The 21,997-nt window shown below is 38.8% G+C and overlaps 1 protein-coding gene across 1 annotated transcript; it reads left to right on the top strand.

Moving 5' to 3' along the window:
- The first annotated feature begins 840 nt into the window (after positions 1-840).
- LOC129778447 (glycoprotein 3-alpha-L-fucosyltransferase A) lies at positions 841-19,420 on the top strand. The gene is made up of 5 exons (XM_055785342.1): positions 841-1,878; positions 2,165-2,258; positions 12,993-13,567; positions 17,753-17,936; positions 17,997-19,420. The coding sequence occupies exons 1-5, from the start codon at positions 1,793-1,795 to the stop codon at positions 18,510-18,512; spliced, it is 1,455 nt and encodes a 484-aa protein (XP_055641317.1). The 5' UTR covers positions 841-1,792; the 3' UTR covers positions 18,513-19,420.
- The last annotated feature ends 2,577 nt before the right edge of the window (positions 19,421-21,997 follow it).

Here is a 21,997-nt window from a genome sequence, read left to right as displayed (position 1 = left end):
CAAAGGAATAAGCACAAAACTCGAGGGAGGAATCGTCCGATTTGAGATATCCTCATTTTATTATATTTTCTGTATCAAACATGTTTTCCATGTAATGGAGAAACATGTTATTTGCAAGTGATAGCAAAATCATGAAAGAGAATTGTGTCTGGAAATAATTTGATGTTATAATAACGAGTTTTGGTAGAATTACTAGGAAATTTATAGTAAAAAGAAATTGTAAAGGGTCAATTAGAAGATCAATCGATGAACAGTTCAGCGAATGGACCCATGAACGTTCGCTTAGTAAGAAAACGTGAATGTTTGAAGGTATTGATAAAAATATATATTTTGGGCGGGACGAAGTTTACTGGGTCAGCTAGTACTGCTAGTACAGCTAGTATGTTTAGTGGCTTTTATTGATCTCTACTACGCGATTTATCTGTTGAATTTTGAAGAATTCTGGAACTTTCTGTATATTTTTCTCCAAAAATGTATTCTAAGCAAAATATTTCTAGTTTAAATTGCTCTTTTATTGAATACGTATATTTTCACTTATATTAAGCTTTTTTCCGAAATAGAGAAGAATCTTCTGAAACAAACACTAAATCCCTTCACCACTGCCATGTGAATATACTTTTGCGGCGCGTATCGCTGCCCCTGCCAAAGGATATATTTATTTCCCTTTTCCAATAACGACCGCTCATGCGTGCGTGTGTGTTGGTGTGCCAGTTTCCGTTGTTTCTCCGTTTCCCGATGCGTGTGAATGAATTTAGCGAGAGAAATTTTCATCCCCCTTGCGTTCGCCTCCCTGTTGTGTGTTGGCCTGCTAGGATACTTCTCGCACTCGCGCAAAAAAAAAAAAAAAACACACGCTCGCACGAAGGACGACTGGAAGCGGTTGGAAGTGGGTCGGTGCACTATTTTTCCTGTCTTCATACTCTGGTGGGCTGTGGCAGGAGCTTGTAACTCGTTGAATGTTTTCGCGATTTCCAGAGACGGACAAACAGTCCAGAGTAGAAAATTTAGTTCAAACAGGCAGAACGTGTACCGGTGGCTGGTAGAGAAAAAGAGGCGTTTATTGCTAGACAGCGTGAAATTTTGGTTATCAACTCCATTGACGATATACAAACGGCGCATTCGGTGGTTGCACTTCGGATGGTGATTCTGGTGGCCAACTTGGATAATCGCTATAATTTCGACTGTATGTGTTTGTGTGGCACTCTGGGTTGACGAAGTTTTAATAGTTTTTGCGGGGTGATTGTTGATGGTTATAGGAAAACGCGAGAGGAAGAATGCCCGTGTTTTGCATTCGCCTCTATCAGCAGCGTGACCAGCGGCAATCGGTTCAGTCGAGATGCAAACGCTGTGCTTGAAAAGCTGCTGCGGGGCCAATTAGTCGTGGAAAAATAGTACATAAAAACATGTCGCTGATAGTGCACCCAATAGCCAAGGACTACTCGAACAGTGCAAAAAGATGGCAAAGATGTCGTGCTCGTTGACGTTACTGCCACAGGTTATATAAGTCCAGTGATATTGTGGCGACGATTCCAAGCAAAACGAAAAAAATCCACTGAAAATCGATTACCTCACGAAGAAGATACGCATCTAAAATTCGCGAAATTGGAACGAGTCGAGAAAATTATATTTCCAACCACTGAGAGCTGCTAGATGTCCGCCCACTTTTTTCACTTGTTAGCGCGATTCCTTTTCCACGGTCCATACTATTTGGAGTAGAGCGTCCCAGGAACACGCCGAAACCACGAAGGGGAGTTGAGACTGAAACCTCATCAAATTTTGAAATGCATCGATCATGAGATTCCCCAAGGTGTCGCCGAAAAAGTGTTTCTTTCTTATTTTATGTTTCGCCGTACTCGTGCTGCTAGTTTTCAATTTGAGGTGAGTGTACTGGAGGATCTGCAAGGAATCGTTACCTTCTGCATGCCCAACCGTGCCGTGTGTGTGTTCATTAATCATTTAGTTTTCACGACAACTGTGCGTGCGGTGGTATTGATTTTCAAACTTCTCTGTTTTCCCCCGAACGACGGAAGCGGAACCTCTGGCGTGTGTCTCAAGAATTAATCAGATTCGTTGTATGTTTTCCATTCTTTAATATATACCCACACAAACACACACCTCGGGTGACATGGAAATGGAAATTGTTCTTGGATGGCTGTCTGAACAGAGATAAAGAGTTAAATAGCAAAGCGACACATCCCATCTACAGCAAGGACGAGTACCAGCTGGAGTACAGCAATCGGGACAGAGCCAAGGATGAGGTAAGTTGGAAGTGATGTGAATAATTCTCCTCTTTTTGCAACACATAATGTTATTTGATTGGAAATTGATTTTTGGCAGAATATGGGTAATCTAAATTGAAGAGTCTAAGTGCCACATTGTGTCGTTTGTGCTAGCTCTGTGGACCTAAATCTAATGTGATGTGGTTAAATTATAATCTTGTTTCAGCTAGATTGGATATTTGGCTCACCGGAATTATTTCAGGTCAGGATAAATTCTACTGGGGTCATCTTATGCAACAATAATTGTTTTTTCTATTCGTGAGTTTTCAAGTTTCTAATAGTTTCTCGTAGTAGCAGGAGATTATCTTAATTCAATTGCGAGTTGTTAACGATGACAGACGTTTGTTTCCTGACTATATTGACGTAGTATTACGTCTGACCCGAATAAAGTCTGCTTCATTTAATATTGGAACAAATTCTTTTGCTCATTGTGGCGCTCCTAGTGGACGGATTTGGAAACTTTTTTCACCCACGTGTCGGGAAATTCATTACCTTTCACCATGTATTTATGTCATAACACCAAACGATAGCATTTTGTAAACAACCGCCATGGAAGCCGAACGGAGAGATAAAATTGTGCACAGTTTTCTTGAAAATCCATTGTTGTCGGCATCTAAGCTAGCTAAACAGCTTAAAATGCCCAGAAATACCGTATGGCGTGTAATCAAGCAGTACAAGGAAACATTGACGACGGCTCGGAAGCCGCATTCGAAGCGTCGGAGTGGAACTGTCGACCGGAAACTGCGTGGGAAAGTCATCAAGGCCGTCAAGAGGAATCCCAATCTTTCAGACCGCGATTTGGCCAATAAGTTCCAGGCCGCTCACAGTACGGTGCGACGAATTCGTCTCCGGGAAGGAATAAGGTCATTCCGAGCCAGCAAACAACCAAATCGGACGCTGAAGCAGAACAATGTGGCCAGAATCCGTGCTGACCAAGTTCGACGGATGTATTCTGATGGACGATGAGACCTACGTGAAGGCGGACTTTGGGCAAATCCCAGGTCAAAAATTTTATTTGGCGACGGCTCGGGGGGATGTACCTGCAAAAATTTAAGTTCGTGTTTGCGGATAAATTCGCCCGCAAGTACATGATTTGGCAGGGGATATGCAGTTGTGGACAGAAAACCAAAGTCTTTTTCACTGACAAGACAATGACATCAGAAGTCTACAAAAAAGAGTGCCTACAGAAACGGATTCTGCCGTTTATTCGTGCCCACGACCGTCCAGTAATGTTTTGGCCGGACCTCGCAAGCTGCCATTACAGCAAAACGGTTATGGAATGGTACGCAACGAACGGGGTCAGCGTAATACCGAAGGACCTCAACCCCCCAAACTGCCCCCAGTTCCGGCCGATAGAGAAATACTGGGCAATCACGAAGCGGAGGCTTAAGGCAAAGGGAAAACTTGTTAGGAACATGACTCAAAATTTTTTAAATTTTTTTTTATGAAAGAGTAAAGAAAATGCTACATTTGTATGAAAAACAAATTAATAAATGACTGAACTACACGCAATTGTTTGTGTTCCAATATTAAATGAAGCAGACTTTATATGGGGGGTAAAATGAAAATCTAAACACTGAACATGTAGGAAAAAATTGAAGATGTTGAAGGCTGATAACTTGAGCATTCCTTAATAGATCGCAAAGATGTTAGCATCAATTGACAGGAAATATTTCTACGCATCTATAACAATGGATAACATTTCATTGACGTAGGACTACGTCTAACCGGAGTATATGGGGGGTAAAATGAAAACCTATACACAGAACATGCAGGAAAAAATGAAAGATTCCGAATGCTAATAACTCGAACATTTCTTACTGGATCGGAAAGATGTTTGCATAAATTGATATGGAATATTTCTACGCTTCTATCGCAATTAATAAAATGAAATTTTTATAAGATAAACAGTTGAATAACTGTAAAATGTTAAGCGTTATCTAAAAACCCTAACTGCCTCGTTTTGATTGGCCCGATTTACGGTTTCCCCAACACAGCCATCAAAACCAAGCAGCCTTGGTGAAATCGGCATTGCAAATACATGGAAGTATGGGGACTTTTGTTCTCACCGAAATGTGTTCCCTAACACAGACTTCAAAACCAAGCAGTGTTGGAGAAATCGGCATTGCAAACACATGAAAGTCGGGGGTATTTTTGTTCCGACTGAAATGTGTATCCCTAACTCAGACTTCAAATCCATGGAGCGTGGGGAAATTGGTATTGCAAATTAATGCAAGTGGAGGATATTTTTTGTTCCGACCGAAATGTGTTTCCCCAACACAGACTTTTAAACCAAGGTGTTTGGGTAAATCGGCATTGCAGATACATGCAAATCGGGGGCAATTTTGTTCCGACTGAAATGTGTTTGCCTAACACAGACTTTAGAGCCAAGATGTCATCATACCAAACGTAAAAGGGCTGTCATTAAATTTACTTGTAACGAAGAATATAATCTATCACAATGCATGAATTGACCTTACATGGCATTATACAATCTATTTACTCACAATGCAAATATATTGGATTCAATTGAATTCGGAAATTGTTACATTCAATCAAATATTTAAAAAATACAAAAAAATGATTGCTAAACTCTGGTAGTCCCACGTCAACCTTGCGGTTATATCATAGATATAACCCACCCATTTTTTTCTTGAGATAAGCAATCGAATAATTGTGAAATGTCAAGCATTACACGCGTTAATGCCACGTTTTGATTGTTCCAATTTGTGCTTCTCAAATTGTACCGACCAAAATAAGCAACTAGAGAAACAGTGGAAAATTGTTTCCTCATCACAGACTTCAAAACCAAGGGGAAATCGGCATCGCAAATACATGCAAGCCGGGGGCACATCTCATTCGAGTATATCGTTAGTTGAATAGTTCTCGGGTTATGCAGACCCTAATGGATAATATCTATCGATCTATTTATATAATAATACCAGCTGACCCGGCGAACTTCGTCCTGCCCAAAATTTATTTTTCGTTATCAAATTCACGTTTTCTTACTAGGCGCACGTTCATGGGTCCAATCGCAGAACTGTTCATCGATTGGTATTGTAATCTACCCTTTAAAATTACCTTTTAGTATAAAATTCCCAGTACTTCTACCAAAACTCGTCATTATAATATCAAATTATTTTCAGATACAACTCTCGTTCAAAATTTTTCAGCCATTCGCAAATAACACGTTTCTCCGTTACATGGAATAAATGTTTGATACAAAAAAAAATTATAGAATGAAATGAAATCGGAAAATTCCTTTCTCGAGTTTTGCTCTTATTGTTAGCTAAATCCTTCATATGCCAGATTTGGTTCCATTTGCTTGATTTGTTCTCGAGTTATGCAGAAATCTGTGTTTCATTTGTATGGCAGCCCCCCTTAGAGAGGTGGGAGGAGTGTTGAACTATCTTAGGAACGTTTCTTGCCTCCTAAAACCTCCATATGCCAAATTTGTCTCGATTTGCTTGATTAGTTCTTGAGTTATGCAGAAATTTATGATTCTTTTGAATGGTAGCCTCCCTTAGAGAGGGGGAGGAGTGTCTATTCATCTAAAATTATCTGTCCCCCAACGCTTTAAAATGTTTGTGTTATGGAAGTAGACATCGTTTTCTTTTTTTTCATCTTTTTTTGGGGTTGCACCCAAAAAAAGTCCAAATGACGTCAACGGAGATCGAACCAAGGCCGGCTGGAGTGCAAGGCTGTTTCACACGACCGTGCTATCCATATAGTTAATGATGCTGTTGCGTATATGCCTGATAATATTACACCTCATTACAAAATGAAGTTGGAAAGTGTTTTCTAAGAGTAAAAAAGAGGAGGAGAAAAGGAGATCTATATCCATCTCGGTCTGGGCCGTGTACATATGTAGCAAAGTAATGCGTGCTTATTTGCAACGCAAATGCTCGCTCGTTCTTCTTCTTCTTCTTCAATGGCACTAACGTTCCTAGAGGAACTTCACCGTCTCAACGTAGTATTACTTGCGTCATTTTTATTAGTACTTAGTTGAGATTTCTATGCCAAATAACACGCCTTGAATGCATTCTGAGTGGCAAACTCTAGAATACGCGTGATCACAGTGCAATTCGGAGGAAATTACTTTGACGAAAAATTCCCCCGACCAGAACGGGAATCGAACCCGAACACCCGGCATGTTAGTTATGACGCTAACCACTCGGCCAAGAAATGCTCGCTCGTATTAAATTTATATTGCTGTACCATATGTATCAGTGGTGGCCAAGCTTTTTTGCATTACGGGCGACTAATTGTTCAATTGTTAGGCTGTGGTCTACCAACGTTGGCTGTATCAAAAAAGTAGAAGGGTCTGAGCCTAGGGGCACGGACGTAAGTTTGACGTAGGACTGTAATTGTTCGGAACAATTGTTTCTTTATGTAATTCTTTTCATTATTCATAAATCTCTTATTTTAACTCTTTTGAAACTCCAAATGTTTGTTATATGTACTCATAACCAATAAACGGGTTGCAATGGACAAAAAACAAAATTAGCTTTTCTGGTAGAAGCTCAACTGTTCAACTGTCTAGCTGAAAATGATTAATGAATATCAGTGTGACACATAATAGGGTGGAACGATAGAGGAAGTATATGTGGATCGGTAAACAAAAAAAATATATCGTCATTATTACATTGAATATGAAGGAAAATAAGAAATGTTGAAAACACTTACGATTTCGTGGTTTTTGAGGCGAAATCATAAAACTGCTTTATTTTTAATGAATAGCTATGGTATTGTAAGTCATCGGGAGTAGTAGCTTTTTCGGTGAAATAATTTCGTTTGCAGACTATGAGCTTTATTCCCGTACACCCTTCAAGGTGAAAACGAAATGAACGGCACGCCATTGACCTACGTTTTACGAGTTATTGCAGCGTCAAAAATAATAATGGGGTTTCAAGCAGAATGAACCGCTTTGAAATAGTAATTATGAATGAAAGTTAGCTTCTCCGTATCAAATTAGAGTTCAATGTGTATGGAAAACGTTGTTTTCTTCATGTGGTAAAATAATCTCTTACAAGAATTGTAACTGAAGATAATTTTAAATTATAATGATAAGTTTTAGTGGAAAACTAAATTCGTATCCAGATCCCGACGCCGTACCGTTGTCGTCGCGGATACATTTCGTTTTGTTTCCACCATGAAGTGTATTGGGCCAACAAATTTCTATGGAATTGTGGGCATCTTACTGACCCACTCCACCATCTACATCACCATCATTCCTACACATTGATGTCCAATTTGTTTGATAGAACGAATTATTGCCCATAATCTTGTGTTGCATACAACATGCACAGGAACCAAGTTGAAAGAATGCATAATACATAATTTACCTTTGCATTCGCTCGCAAAACATACCTCTCTTATTCGTTAAATTGCTCATTTGTTTTACTATTTCCACTGTTGATGTCTCAGGCAAAAAAATGCTGGATAAATTTGCCGTCTAATGTATATATTATAACATATATCGTAAGAGCGATTCTGCATAATATGCTTTTGAAAACTCTTAATTTTTCGTAGAGTGATCCCCCCTATATACAAATCAAATACGTAGTCCTACGTCAAAAGTCATTAGAAAATGAATTCAGTACTAGTCAATAAAACAAAGTTTGAACTAGGATTGGGCAATCTTGCATCGATTTTCAGAAAATCGATCTTTTCCTCTCCTATTTCCGATTTTTAGGATCGATCTTGGTACTCTAAAAAATCGCAAAATCGCGTTTTTTGGCTGATTTTTACGCATTATTTATTCAAAGCAAAAAAATATACAGTGATTTACCTCTAATGGGTCATACCGAGACACGACTTAGTGTCGCATTAGAGGCGATTGTGACCTGTAATTGGACCTATCAACAAACACAACACAATGTGAAAAATAAGTTAAAACAGGAAAATCGTTGAAAATCTAACAAATAATCACTAGAAGTGTGCAAAATACATAATATAGTAAAATTGTTGGAGAATGGTTGAAATCACTCAACAAAATTCATCGTGTTGTTGAAGCTTGCACAAAGGAGGTTTACAAAAACGGTCAATTAGAGAATCATATCAAATTATCCAATTATTCGTGTCGCATTACATGTCTGTACAATTAGCTAGATGCCCAAATAAAGACGAATCACTTTTGCTAATTAAATGAAAATTATTGATTCTCGGTCTGTGAGACCGATTAATCAATTAACTGGAAGTATAAGAACTATCTATCGGAAATGTTGGCCTCTATTATGTAAATTGAATCGAACGATCAATTCGATCCCTATAACTTTAACTATCATTTTGTAAATCGGTAGAATTTTATCGAATCGAGTTCTTTCTCGAACGTCGGCGAATTGCATATTTTGAAACGTCTCCGAAATGTTTCTTGAAGCAAAGCATCAGGAATGCAACAAGAAAACCTAACAGCTCGAAAATTATGCCGACAGCTTTCACCCGACTGTATCTATAACAGTAAAGTAGAGCTAACAAGCGAAATTCTGTTCAACTGGAATGACATAAAAGGGCCCAATATTTAATTTTAGAACTTTATGATTTCTCATTTATCACTGTTGTGCTATTCATGACTATATTTTTTGAAAAAATAATCTGCACAATTAATTCAGAAATCATATTTAACAAACGCCCCCCCCCCCACCAGTCAGAAAGCATATTTATCCAATTTCTTCATATAACTTCGGTTAATTCTGCGCATCCGGGAGCGCCCCCTCCGCACCCTCCAGTCGACGCCACTGCTTTTAGCTGCCTATCACTTTCTATCGTTTTTTTTGCTTCTTCAAGTTTCACTTTACAATATCTGTCAATGCCTCTCCAAGGGGCGGAGTTCTGAGGTGTTGAGAGGGCTGTACTCCTTGAGCACAGCCATCACGTTATCCTCAGCATACAATTCCATCGCATTCTTCTCATGATTTTTTTTTTATAATTCGTTTATTTGTACAGGCTCAGTTACATAGGTTTAAAGAAGGCAAACTCTCAACTATACTTTTACTATTAACATGTTTTCTTAATTCTACGGTTAATGAAATAGGAAACCGATTACTCGCGGTTGACTCGAGTTTAGAAGGGTGACACAATCTTCTCATGATGACAGGATGCCAATTCAGAACGCCAAATAGAACGTATACGTCACACATTAAGTGTTTTCACTAGCCTGCTGAGCGTTCTAGCGCCCTATGTTATTCAAGTACCCACGAGTGAGACTCGATGTTGTACGGGAAAGGTTTAATGAGAAAACATAGCAGACGTTCCTCCATGAATTTCCTGACATACGTGTCCTGGTTGATTATGTTGATGACGAGGAAAATATTGCTTTTCCAGACGCAGGTGCAGATGACCTGCCCGACCTTGTGTTTCTCGGGGAAGTTGGATGGCTTAATGGCCATGTTTCATCTCTGATCTCCTTCCCGTGGCCGCGTAAAACTCCTGTCTTGCAAAACTGCTTGAAGACCAATTTGGTTCATCGGTTTGCTGCACAGTTGTGAAAATCGCAACTTGTACCCGACATCTCAAGTTGAGAAGTTGAAGTTCCGCTTAGAAGCGCTCGCCAATTTTTGGTCGTCGCTGCAGTTTCCGGCTTTCCCGATCCGGGCTTCATGGCATTCAATAATCGTTTCCCGATCACTTTATACATGTGCTTTACAGTTGGTTTGACCACGTTTAACGCTGAACATTTTCCAATTTTTATTTTTATTCCTGAATCTATATATACAGCCATTCCATGCCAAACCGATATAGTGGTCCTCAGATTTTCGTGAAAAGTGATAGTTTTGTTTTTTATCGCAAAACATTAGGCCCGAATTTTTTTATTTTTTCATTAGGGTGACCATTTCCATTTTAGGGTTTTGTGAAAAATCTACATTTTCCTCTTTTTTTTTTTTTTTTTTTTTTTTTCCAAAAATGACTATCTTCGAAAATTCATAACTTTTGAACTACTGGACCGATTCAGATGATCGACATATCAAATTAAAGCCAATAACCTGGTTTACTGAAAATTAGAAATCTGTTCTCGTTATTATTGATTGAAACTGTTTTTTATTGTTTTCATAGTCTCGGGACCAAGGCCGCTATATTTTTTTTACATTTTTTCTGGAAAGCTGAGGATCTGTCACATAACATATGTCGAAACCAGAGAGGCATTTTTTTCGTTTTTGAGTTATTATTTTACGTCCAAAAAATCATTTTTTAAAGTTTATTACTTTTGAACTACTGGACCGATTCAGATGGTCAATATATCAAATCAAAGCCAATTAGCTAGCCTTTTTTGCTCGTTCTAAGCAAAGCATAAAAACAGCAGCGCGCCTCCATACTAATCGTATACGCCTGTGTGAAGAAAAATAGCTCAACCGCGAAAGCAAACCTGATTCAAGCGCGGTGTAAAACATGTATAGAAATACGATGCAAATCACGGCACAAAACACGGTGCAAAAACTCGGTGCAAAAACGGTACTGACAACAAAACATTTGATCTGTGTTTCGCAGCAGGTTCATTCGCCAGAGCGCATGTGTATACAAGGAGTGAGAGCTCAACTGAGTACAAAAAACTTGTTACACATCAGCACCGCGTTGCATTCTGAAGACTGGCTTCAGAAGAGGCCTATTTCGAAGACGATGATATAAATTTAGATTATAAATAAAGCCTTTTCTTCAAATACAGATTTTATTTTTATGTTATTTGACAGAATGTAGAATTCGAATATTATTATAAATGTACTGCCGTTCTACGCATAGTTGTCCCCCGCATTTGAATCAATCAATCTTGGTTACGGGCTTAAAAATTCATGGTGAGACAGAATATCAACATGGGACAATTGAACTTGATGTTGTTTTTTTGGAAATACTGAAAAAAAAACAATAAGTTTTTTTTTGTATTTTTTCCGAAAGATTATGCATAAAACATCGTTTCATTAAGAAGGGGGGGATCTGCAATACTTTGCAGAATATAAATCTAATCACGCTAGTAGAAGTCAAGCCTATTTGCCTATTCCAGTCGTTTTCCTTCACGTATCTGTTCAAATATAATAATTGTAGTCGGTACCATCCACCACTGATAGTTTCAGACGGTAGGTGCTCAAATCAGAATCATTGCTTTTGAATCGTTTAAACCAGTGGTTTCCAACCTTTTCTGCTCAATTCCCCTCTTTACGAAAATTAATCCCAGTGCTTCACCCCTATCAGTATTTTGTTAGAAAGTCTGTAGCATATCAGTGAAATAATGTAAGAATACAAACGGTTTTCAAGATGTATTCGTAACAAATTAAATTTTATACTTGTATCTGATTACAAAAAAGGTATATAAAGCTGGACAAGTCAGTATGGCACCTGCGCCTGAACGTTTTCCGCCAACATCGCAATTCTTGAAAGCGTCCAAAAGCACACCTCATGTCTTCGATATCCACTCTGTTACGGTTTTGTTCCCATCAGCAGCATTGTAGGAAATCCAGATTCACATAAATTTTACGCAAAAGACATCAACACTCGTAACGCCTTTTCCGCTTATCATTTCCGATCATTTGTAGATCGATGAGTTTGTTCTAAAAATGATCCAAAATTTTCGTCACTGCCAGTCGGAAGGCATTTCAATCAATGTTTAAATTTATTCTTTGATATAAGGAAAACATGTTTCAAGTTTAAATTGTTGTAAAAAGTCTTGACAAATGTTGTACAATTTCCTTTTATATGGTCTTCTGTATTGTTTCGTTGTCTGTCGTTCATCATTCACACTCACTGACGAAAGTCTTTCAAACATTGCGAAGTTGTCCAATTGAACATTACATTTCAGATTTGGAAAAGTTTGCCGAGGATCGCAAATTTTAGCGTATCCAATAAAATTTTGTGGCAATTTTTGGTAATCATTGTCATCTTCAAAGCGAACAAATGTGCAATATTCCCTTCCACAATTCCCCCCTTTTAATGGCCAAATTCCCCACCGGTTGGAAATCACTGGTTTAAACCACTGTTGACACGTGTTTACCGATGGTGCATATTCTTTGTAAGCTCCGAAAATCAAATGATGACTATCAGCTGCATTTTTCTTTAGAGAAAAAAATGCAAAAAAACTTCCTGCAATCGACATTTTCGATGTAATTAAAATGTTAGTGGTTTACACGTAAATGAACTGTACTACGTCCAGAAGCTGGATCACACGTCTTCGAATTACATATGTTGCCAGCAATACGACTTTCGTCACATATGATACATCCGTAAAGCCATACTTATACATTTAATATGAAAGTTGAACTATTTTAATAATTTTTCAGTGTTTTATCCCTTTCTTTGGAACAGATGAATGAGATCGTTCATCTTTTTCTGATGCATTTTATGAGAACTGTAGGAAAATAATTTAAGCGAATCGCTTAAATTATCATATTATTATATTCCGAAGTCTTTAAAAAAAATTGTAACATTCGTCGAATATAATTTACATCTTTTAAGTAATTAAAGACGAATTTTGATAACAATCCACGCACGTTGAGTTTTTCGAACCGCTTGTTTATCAACCTTTTATAGGGTGAAAAAAGGCACGCAACGAATCGTAAAGTTCAAGTAAGCATTTGCTTATGGGAGTAGCAACACGCGGACAAATGTGGCACACCACATTAATAATTCGTAATGCTGGAATAGTAGTTGCAATTATATGAGCAGCCCTGATTGTGCCTAGTTTTTTATGAATTCCATTGAATGTTACTAATTATTTTTTTCTCTTTCTAGTCTCTTCTCACGACAGAAACTTCTGAACAAGGTCGTTCAGATAAAACTGGCCCCCGATCGGAGGGCCGAAACCAACTTCCGGATGAGCAATTCATCAGTCTGAACTTAATAAATTTTGGCGAGCGGCTATGGTACTTCTCCGATGGTGTTCGTTACCCGAAGCCAGTTCGACGTAATCGAAAAACCAACAAACGCAATGCTCGGCTGCTGCCATCGGAAACCTCGCGCTCTGATCGCATCACGAACCAGTTGATGTTCGTACCGCCGAACTACGAGTCGATCAAAAGGAAAGGGAAGCTCAAAAATATCCTGCTGTATAACGGGTTGGGGCCATGGAATGTGAAACCCGGCCGGGAAGTGTTTCTCAACTCCAAGTGTCCGGTGTCAACATGCAGCATAACGTCGGCCCGGGAAAAAGCAATTACCGCCGATTTGGTGTTGTTCAAAGACCACTTCATCCCGCCGGCTGTTCCCCGGTCCGCTCATCAAATCTACATGATGTACTTCCTCGAGTGCCCCTACCACACGCAGCATGTTAAATTTCCCGATGTGTTCAACTGGACGGCCACTTACAGGTGGGTGATTTAGATGGGGTTGATAAATGTGCTACTAGTTTCGAAATAATTGTAACACGCTTCGGCGGCAAAAAAAGGTGTAACCGTAATTACACGGTTCAGTGATAAGAATAGAGTTCCGACACGTCAAAAAGCAAGCTTTAGAACGGATTTGTTCTCGGCAATAATTCGTTATGAAACTACGACATTGTATCATTTAGGTGAGCTCCGAGAACGAAAAAGCTATGAGAATGGAATGAATTGGGAATGTTTCGCGAGAATGAAACACTCAAACACTAAAATGATAATGCATTCCTACAGTATGAATAAATGTTTGACAGATTTTTTTTAATTTGCATTTTGGTGTTTGAGTGTTTCATGCTCGCGAAACAATAAACTTATATTTTTTTAGAAAATAAATTATAGAAATAGACAAATTAAAATTAGAGAAACAGGGTGCGAAATCGAAATTCTAATATGATTTTTGAAATGCTGTAAATTCGGAAAAAATCAACGCCTGAAGATGGGATGAATATCATTTTAAAGCTTCATTCTTTTAAAATATTGTACGAGCATCTTATCTTGTCCCAAAATACTCAAAAACATCAATGTTGCAATGTTTTCTCCCAATTCTTTTGTCGAGTGTATATGAACTCCTGACTCATGTTTTTCCTCCGCTAACTTCACGGAAGTCGTGCGATTAATAATTTTGTTGTGCACCTATTGACCTACGGTTTGGGGTACTGAAAAAAAGAAAGATAAGAAAGGCATTCCAAAACTCTAGAATGCATAATCGTTTAGGGTGTCCCAAAAGATCTTTTTGTCAGATAACCTTAGGGGCTTAACCTGATAATGATCCCTTATGGTATAACAAATAAAGTTGTGTGGGACAACTCTGGGAAATGTTTCGACGACGTGTTAATTTGAGTTTCATTTCAATTCTATACGACTTTGTTTAAAGATATATCATATACGTCATCGCTAGAAAATCTTGTGAAACCGAACCCCCTTAAATTTTTTACACATTCCTTGAGGTCTAAACCTAGAGAAACATTTTTTACGGTTTGTTCTGAGTCTACATTGTTATAATTTTTTGGAAGCCCCAAAAATTGTTAATTTTTAAACATTCTGACATTACACCTCGTTTGTTCCAATACTATGAAAAAATAAGAAATTTTATGAGGAAAAACTTTGTCGAAGACAGGAAAGTCCTATTTTGAACCGTTACTGATCTATTCGAGATTTATGGTAAAGTACTAAACTTAATTTATGGTAAAGTCTCACTTACATGCTATTCAACATTGCGTTTGAGAGAATTATGGGACTTTGAGGCGTTTACGTGCGTGGCACGATTTTCAACAGATTCAGTCAAACCATCTGCTTTGTTGATGACATGGTCATTGTCGGCAGAATAAAGCCTGTTTCAGTTATAATTTGGTCTCATAAAGTTGGACATTTTATAGCGCTATTTCTAACGTGCAAAAAGGGAAGGATGTCATTTTGTAGGTTTTTTTTAATGAACATTAAAGGAAAAGAACATGAAAATGATTCGTCAGCTGTTCGGATGAATTTTCGAACTTTTCATGAACCATCATTTTCTGCACAATACTGCTGGTAACCGCATTTGCTATCTTATTATAATGCCCCATTTGAGCAGGTAAAATGCCAAGCGGATAGCTTCAAATTTGCGCAAATAAATTTGCCCGTAAGTTTATGATTAGGCAAGGGATTTGTAGTTGTGGAGTGAAGACAAAGGTTTTTCATCACTGAAGCAACAATGAAGGGAAAAGTTTAAGAGGAGAAGTGTCTTCAGAGTAGTATTTTGCCATTCATTCGATCACACAAAGGCCCAATGAAGTTCTGGCCTGACTAGGCAAATTGTCCGGATTTTCGTCCCATCGCAATTATTAAAGGCAAACTGAAGAATTGTGGCAGAACCATACAAAAATGGAAAAGTGATGGAACAGGATAGCAAATACGGTTACCAGCAGTATTGTGCAGGAGATGATGGGTATCAGGTATCACACGAAAAGTTCGAAAATTCATCCGAACAGTCGACGAATAATTTTCATCTATTTTTTCCTTAAAGTTCATTAAAAACCTACAAAATGACATCTTTCCTTTTTTTCTACGTTATTTCTATGCTGAGAAATGTCCTATTTTATGCGACAAAATTATCATTGACCTAGCACCAGTCCGAAACACGAAGCTGAGAGAGTTGGACTGGTAATTAGTGCGTCTAGAACAAATAATGATATCAGCCGTGAAATTAATTTGCTATCTTCTTCCACTATGGCCGTTTTTGTCCATGGTTCTACACAGCTCGTTTCGTGTTATTGAATCATGTCGGGTTTGAAGTCGATGAATAGATGGTGCGTAGGGAATCCGTACTCACAAACACTTGAGTTCACGCAACTCACCGACGAACCCAGTATCTATAAAGATGCCAAATCTGGAAAGATACGCAGGGCAGGACATGTTGCAAGAATGGCGGACAATTATACTGGAAAATTGTGTTAATTGAGAATTCGGCGGGTACGAAGCGACGAAGAGTGCGGCGAGCTAGGTGGTTAAACCTAGTAAAGCAGGACCTAGAGAGCACGGGTACCCGCGAAATTGGAAAGAGATAGCCACGAACGCAATATTGTTATTGTTGTAAAGGCGTTAAGCTAAAATAGATAAATAAAAAAAATTAAATGAAACGCACTGTTCTGAACGATCTCCCGATGTATCTATGCCGGTTCTGGACGGTCGACGACCCTGAGTGTCAAGATGTCGGGAGGTCGGTGCAACCGGCCAAACAGTGAAAAAATACTTGGCGTAAATGGACATATATGTCAGAAAGCGGAAGTTCCGTCCACTGGAGCTGCAGGCCGTGCAGGACTGGCCGTGAAAGGATAATTTTATAGTACGAAGTACCTGCCGGAAGTTGCGTCGTTCATCAAGAAATACCATAAGGGCGAAAACGCGGTGTTCTAGCCGGATCTGGCGTCGGCTCACTACTCGAGGCGACCGTTAGAGGAGATGGAGCGGCTGAATATCGATGTGGTACCCAAGTCGGCGAACCCGCCCAACGTCCCCCAGCTGCGTCTCATCGAGAATTTTTGAGCAACCTGAGACGTAAGATCTACTCCAACAATTTTGTCGCGAAAACTGAGAAGGAATTGATACGAAGGAATAACCCAAAAACATGCCTACACGCATGTTTTCGTCCGCTGCCGGTTAACTGCCGATAGGCCGCTCGCAGAGGCGTAGATTTTTTTTTTGCAAGTAAACTGAAGCATTTGTGCCACTCACTCAGTAAAAGCATTCATTCATCGTCCCTTGTCAGTGCTACCAAATGTTTGTACAAAAGAGGTTCATTCTTGCATTTCCATATTATTTGTTTCTCGCCGGTCGATTTTGTGGAAAAGTAGATGAATCCTCCGAATCGTCCGCAGACGTAAACAAGGCCCAGAAACTTTGGGCTTTGATTAAAGGAGCCGATAACCTTGAGCAGTTCAAAAATTACTAGATAAATACGAATCATCGATAAACCGTTGTCCAGACCCTAATGAGGGACAATAAGAAGCAGGTACAATTGTTGATTAAACCTGCGGAAATCTAAATCATTTTTAATGTATTTGTTTCTTGTTTTCTTTCGAAATGTTTTGCTATTTGTTTCGTATTTTGCAGTTGACTGCAGTTTTAATCAACATAGAACCATAACAGATTCTAAATGCACAGTTTCTACAAGAGATCCGGGATTTTATAAATTATTGTTCTCTTATTTCTCTTATTACTAACAATCAATTTCTAATGACAAGTTTGATAATATTTTCTAATAGCAAGCTCTAACAACAATCCCCTTGCTATAAATAGTAGAATAAGTTGAAATGTAAATACACTATAGATATACGAATAGATTTAAGAAATGAGTGTTCATCAACATTGTTACAATTTCCTTATATCCCATCCTTCTCCTAAAAATATGTCACCCTCCTAAACTCGAGTACACCGCGAGTAATCGGTTTTCCACCTTACTAACCATAGATCTAAGAAAATTGTTTATATATATAGTTTTAAAATTATATTTAAGAATTCGGCTCCTTTAAACTTAAGTAACTGAGCCTGTAAAAATAAACGAATTAATAAAAAAAAAATAAAAAAAAAGCTCTAACAATGGATAATGATTCGTTTTTGATGTTTTCTCTACGATAATCACAGGCAAGATAGTGACGTCGTTGCACCCTATGAGAAGTGGGAATACTTTGATCCACGGATTCGACAAGCCGAACAAGATCGCAATTATGCACTGAATAAAACTCGCAAGGTGGCCTGGTTCGTGTCCAACTGTGGGGCTCGGAACGGTCGGCTGCAGTATGCACACGAACTGCAAAAATACATACAGGTGAGACAGACAATAGAACACATCATGTAATTGTAACTATAATACTTTAACAATGTTCAGGTCGACATTTATGGCGCCTGTGGAACGTACAAGTGCTCTCGAACCACGGCGGAAAAGTGCTTCGAGATCCTGGACCGAGACTACAAGTTTTATCTGGCGTTCGAGAACTCCAATTGTAAGGATTACATCACGGAGAAATTTTTCGTGAATGCCTTAAATCGTAACATTCTACCGATCGTGATGGGGGCTCGACCGGAGGATTACGAAGCCAGTTCGCCCGAAAAATCCTACATCCATGTGGATGAGTTTGCCTCGCCAAAGGAACTGGCCGAGTATCTGAACATATTGGATCGGAACGATGAGCTGTACAATTCGTACTTCAAGTGGAAGGGCACTGGGGAGTTTATAAATACATATTTCTGGTGTCGGGTCTGCGCAATGTTACACGATGACGCCTCATACCAGAAACCCAAATGGTACGAAGATATTAATGAGTGGTGGCGGGGTCCCGGTGTTTGTACGAATGGATCCTGGCGGAATTCTCGCGCCCAAAAGGATACCATTAGCGAAGAGTGAATGCAGGAATTATGAGAGAATCAAAACTAACTATTAACGTGCTGTGTTAAGATACGGTGGACTGAAACTCAGTGAAAGTGAGAGTAAAGGTTAGATAACATGAAGTAAAAAAAACATGAACAAAGGAATTAGTGCGTCTATAGGTTTAGTGTTTTCAATTAACTTACAGAAGCTTGGTTTGTTCTATGACCTAGTCCAAAATGACGATGGAGACAGAACAAGATCTATGTGATCTATTAATCTCGCATTTGAAACTGATACGAATCGAAACCTAAGTAAAATATACCAAATTATTGGGTAATATTTTCATCCATTTGTGATTTTAGTTTAGTTAAGTTCGTTGTTATTCTAGTTTAATTATGTTTATTTATCATCCAACCATAGGAACAAACGGACACTATCGCATCAGTATTATTGACGTTCGCAAAAAATCATATTTTTAAATGCAATAAACACAAGAGGAACTAAACTATCGCGTACTACTACTGCTACTACTACTACTATTACTCTATTAGATTCGTTCAGTATCGTTCATACTAAATCTATTTAGTTAGATTTCATATAAATTGACTTAGTTTAAATCTTGCAACAAGCAGCAACTAACAATCGTAACAAACTAATTGTAATAACCATATGTTTCTATGCCGGATTACCATAGTGTACGTTCATTCTTAAAAAAGAAAAAAAAACACAGACACGAGTATAGGTTTCTCTCGGAAAACACAAACAAATGCAATTGAAATGACATTAACCGATTAAGATAAGGTGCGAGAATGTGAGGAGCGTATTGAGAGCTACGAGCAGGGACATTGTTCGAGTAAATTTGTGTTACCTAAGGATATTTGCTAATTTAAGGATAATAAATTAAAGGCTATATCATTCTTTTTTGGTGTAGTATTTGAATTCAATTGAAGGAAACAAAGTTGTTATTTATTTGGGTGATGACTTGCTTCTATGAACAGCATTGTTTGTGACTAGGAATTGTGATAGGAAGCACTCATAGTGGGACTTCTTCAGGAAGTTCACCAGATTTGTTTAGGTCACGATGGATGGTTTACAGTGCAGTTTGCTGATCACAGGAGATCTGTCGAATACGTTTGAGAATCGTATGGGGAATTTTGGAAGATTTTGTCAGATTGTGTGGACTCCAATAAGGGCAAGTCTTTCTAGAGGCCGCTGATTCCTAGACTAGCCACTATTTTCTAGTATCGAACTTTTCTAATTAGTTTGTTTCACATTCATTTAGTTGTGCAGGCTCAAATGACTCCATCACTGAGGGAATAGTTGTTCGATACAACCTTATAAGATCTTCTGGATGAGCTCCCCACCAGGTGCTGGTAATTGTACGGAGAAAGTTTATTCTTTGTTGGCATTTTTTACTCAGATACCTAATCCCCAAGTACATTTGGAGTCGAATCAAACCCCAAGGTACATGACATGGGATGAGTGATCGGTTTACCCAAAAGTGAAAGGTTCCGCTTGTGTGCTTCCTAAAAAGGACGGCCATCTTTGTTTTCTCCGTAGAGAACACAACCCCTAGACCAATGGTCAGGTCGAAAAGTTGTTCAAAGTAACTTGTAAGGCTTAGATTCTTTTGATCCTTCGACAGACACCACTCCATCTTCTCCAAGTTGCCTTAGGATGCAATTTTCGGTAAGATTAATATTATATACTAGCTGACCCGACGCTTTTCCGAGATTGACCCGACGATTTTGGAAATTCAATTTTCCGAATTTCTATATTGATCTACGGGAAGGGACGAATACAACGAAATATAGATGACTCAAATTGTACCATTCCTTCCTCTGGTTCTGCGCTTACCAACACATTCGGCCTTGTATTTTTATTTATAGATATAAGATATGGAAATGCGTTATTTCGCCTGAAAATCCATAACCACTTACGAACAAAGATCAATTTCGATAGCGCAAATATCGAATGGACTAACAACACTTATTATGATGTAATTTTCGAACATGTGGGAATTCAATTTTCCGAATTTTCCGACCTTCCTTCAGGATTTTCCGATTTTTCTCTCCACTATATTGATCTACGGGAAGAGACGAATACAAAAAAATAAAGAAGGCTAAAATCGGACCATCCCTTCTTCGGGTTTCCCGCTTACCAACAGATTTTGCCTTATATTTTTATTTATATAGATCATTCAATAGATGCGGTAGATCCCGAGAGTGTAATTTGTCTGACAAAACCTCTATTGAAACAGAATCAAAGGCCCCCTTTATGTCCAAGAATACTGAAGCCATCTACTTTTTTTGGGCGTAAGCCATTTGAATCCCTGAAGAAATCAATGCAAGACAATCATTCGTCTACTTGCCCTTGCCGAACCCATATTGTGTATCTGAGAGTAGGCCATTTGTTTCAACCCATCGATCGAGAAGAAACAAGATCATTTTCTTCAACAATTTGCTATTGGGCGGTACGAATTGAAGTCGGACGCGGTTTTTCCGGGCTTTTGAATAGCTATAACTCGTATTTGTCTCCAATCATCTGGAACAATATTATGTTCCAGAAACCAATTGAATAAATTCAACAAGCGATGTTTCGCCACATCAGGGAGTTTTTCCAACAAGTTGAACTTAATTTAATCCGATCCGAGAATTGTTACATAAAAGGAGAGCAAAACGTATTCTATCATCGAAATTTTGGAATCAAGATCGCACCTATCCTGTGGTATATCTCGAACATTTTTTTTTGCACAGGAGTGGAATCGGGACAATCCTTTCGGACAAAATAAAAAATCCATCGATGTGAATATTCCTCGCTTTCATTCGTTGAAGAGCGATTTCTCATGTTTCCATATTTTTTTCATTGACGTTTCTCGTGTCAAACCTCCCCCGAAATTTCGCTAATAACGTTTACATAAAAGAAATGGACAAAAAATGCCGATTTTTCATGGGTTTACCTTCACACGCACTGACGAATCTACCCATGCAGCATCAATCATAATAGCCCATGAGTCAGCAGGAAAAAAATTGACAGCTCTTTCAGTCGAACTCTAACCGTGATGGCAAAACATTGAAGCTACTCCGTTCAGAAGTGCGCGCGTACCCCGCCGCGTCGAAAATGGACATCGTGCGGAACTTTGTGGACGCCAAGAAATACCATAAGGGCGAAGACACGGTGCCGGATCTGGCGTCGGCCCACTACTCGAAGCGATCGTTAGGAGAGATGGGGCGGCTGAATATCCATTGTGGTACCCAAGACGGCGAACCCGCCCAATGTCCCCCAGCTGCGTTCCATCCAGAATTTCGGGGCAAATCTGAAGCGTAAGATCGACTCCAACAATTTTGTCTCGAAAACTGAGAAGACATTGTTGAACAAAGCGAAGAAAGAACTCAAAAACTTATCTACACGCATGTTTTCGTCCGCCATGGCGAATGTTTTGGTTAACTGCCGGAAGGCCGCTCGCAAGGGCGTAGATTTTTTTTTGCAAGTAAGCTAATATAATAACTTCCATGGGAAAT

This window comes from Toxorhynchites rutilus, chromosome 3, assembly GCF_029784135.1.
Source record: "Toxorhynchites rutilus septentrionalis strain SRP chromosome 3, ASM2978413v1, whole genome shotgun sequence".
NCBI lineage: Eukaryota > Metazoa > Arthropoda > Insecta > Diptera > Culicidae > Toxorhynchites > Toxorhynchites rutilus.
The sequence above is the reverse complement of the archived record's forward strand: the minus strand, read 5'-3'. Positions and strand labels throughout refer to the sequence as shown.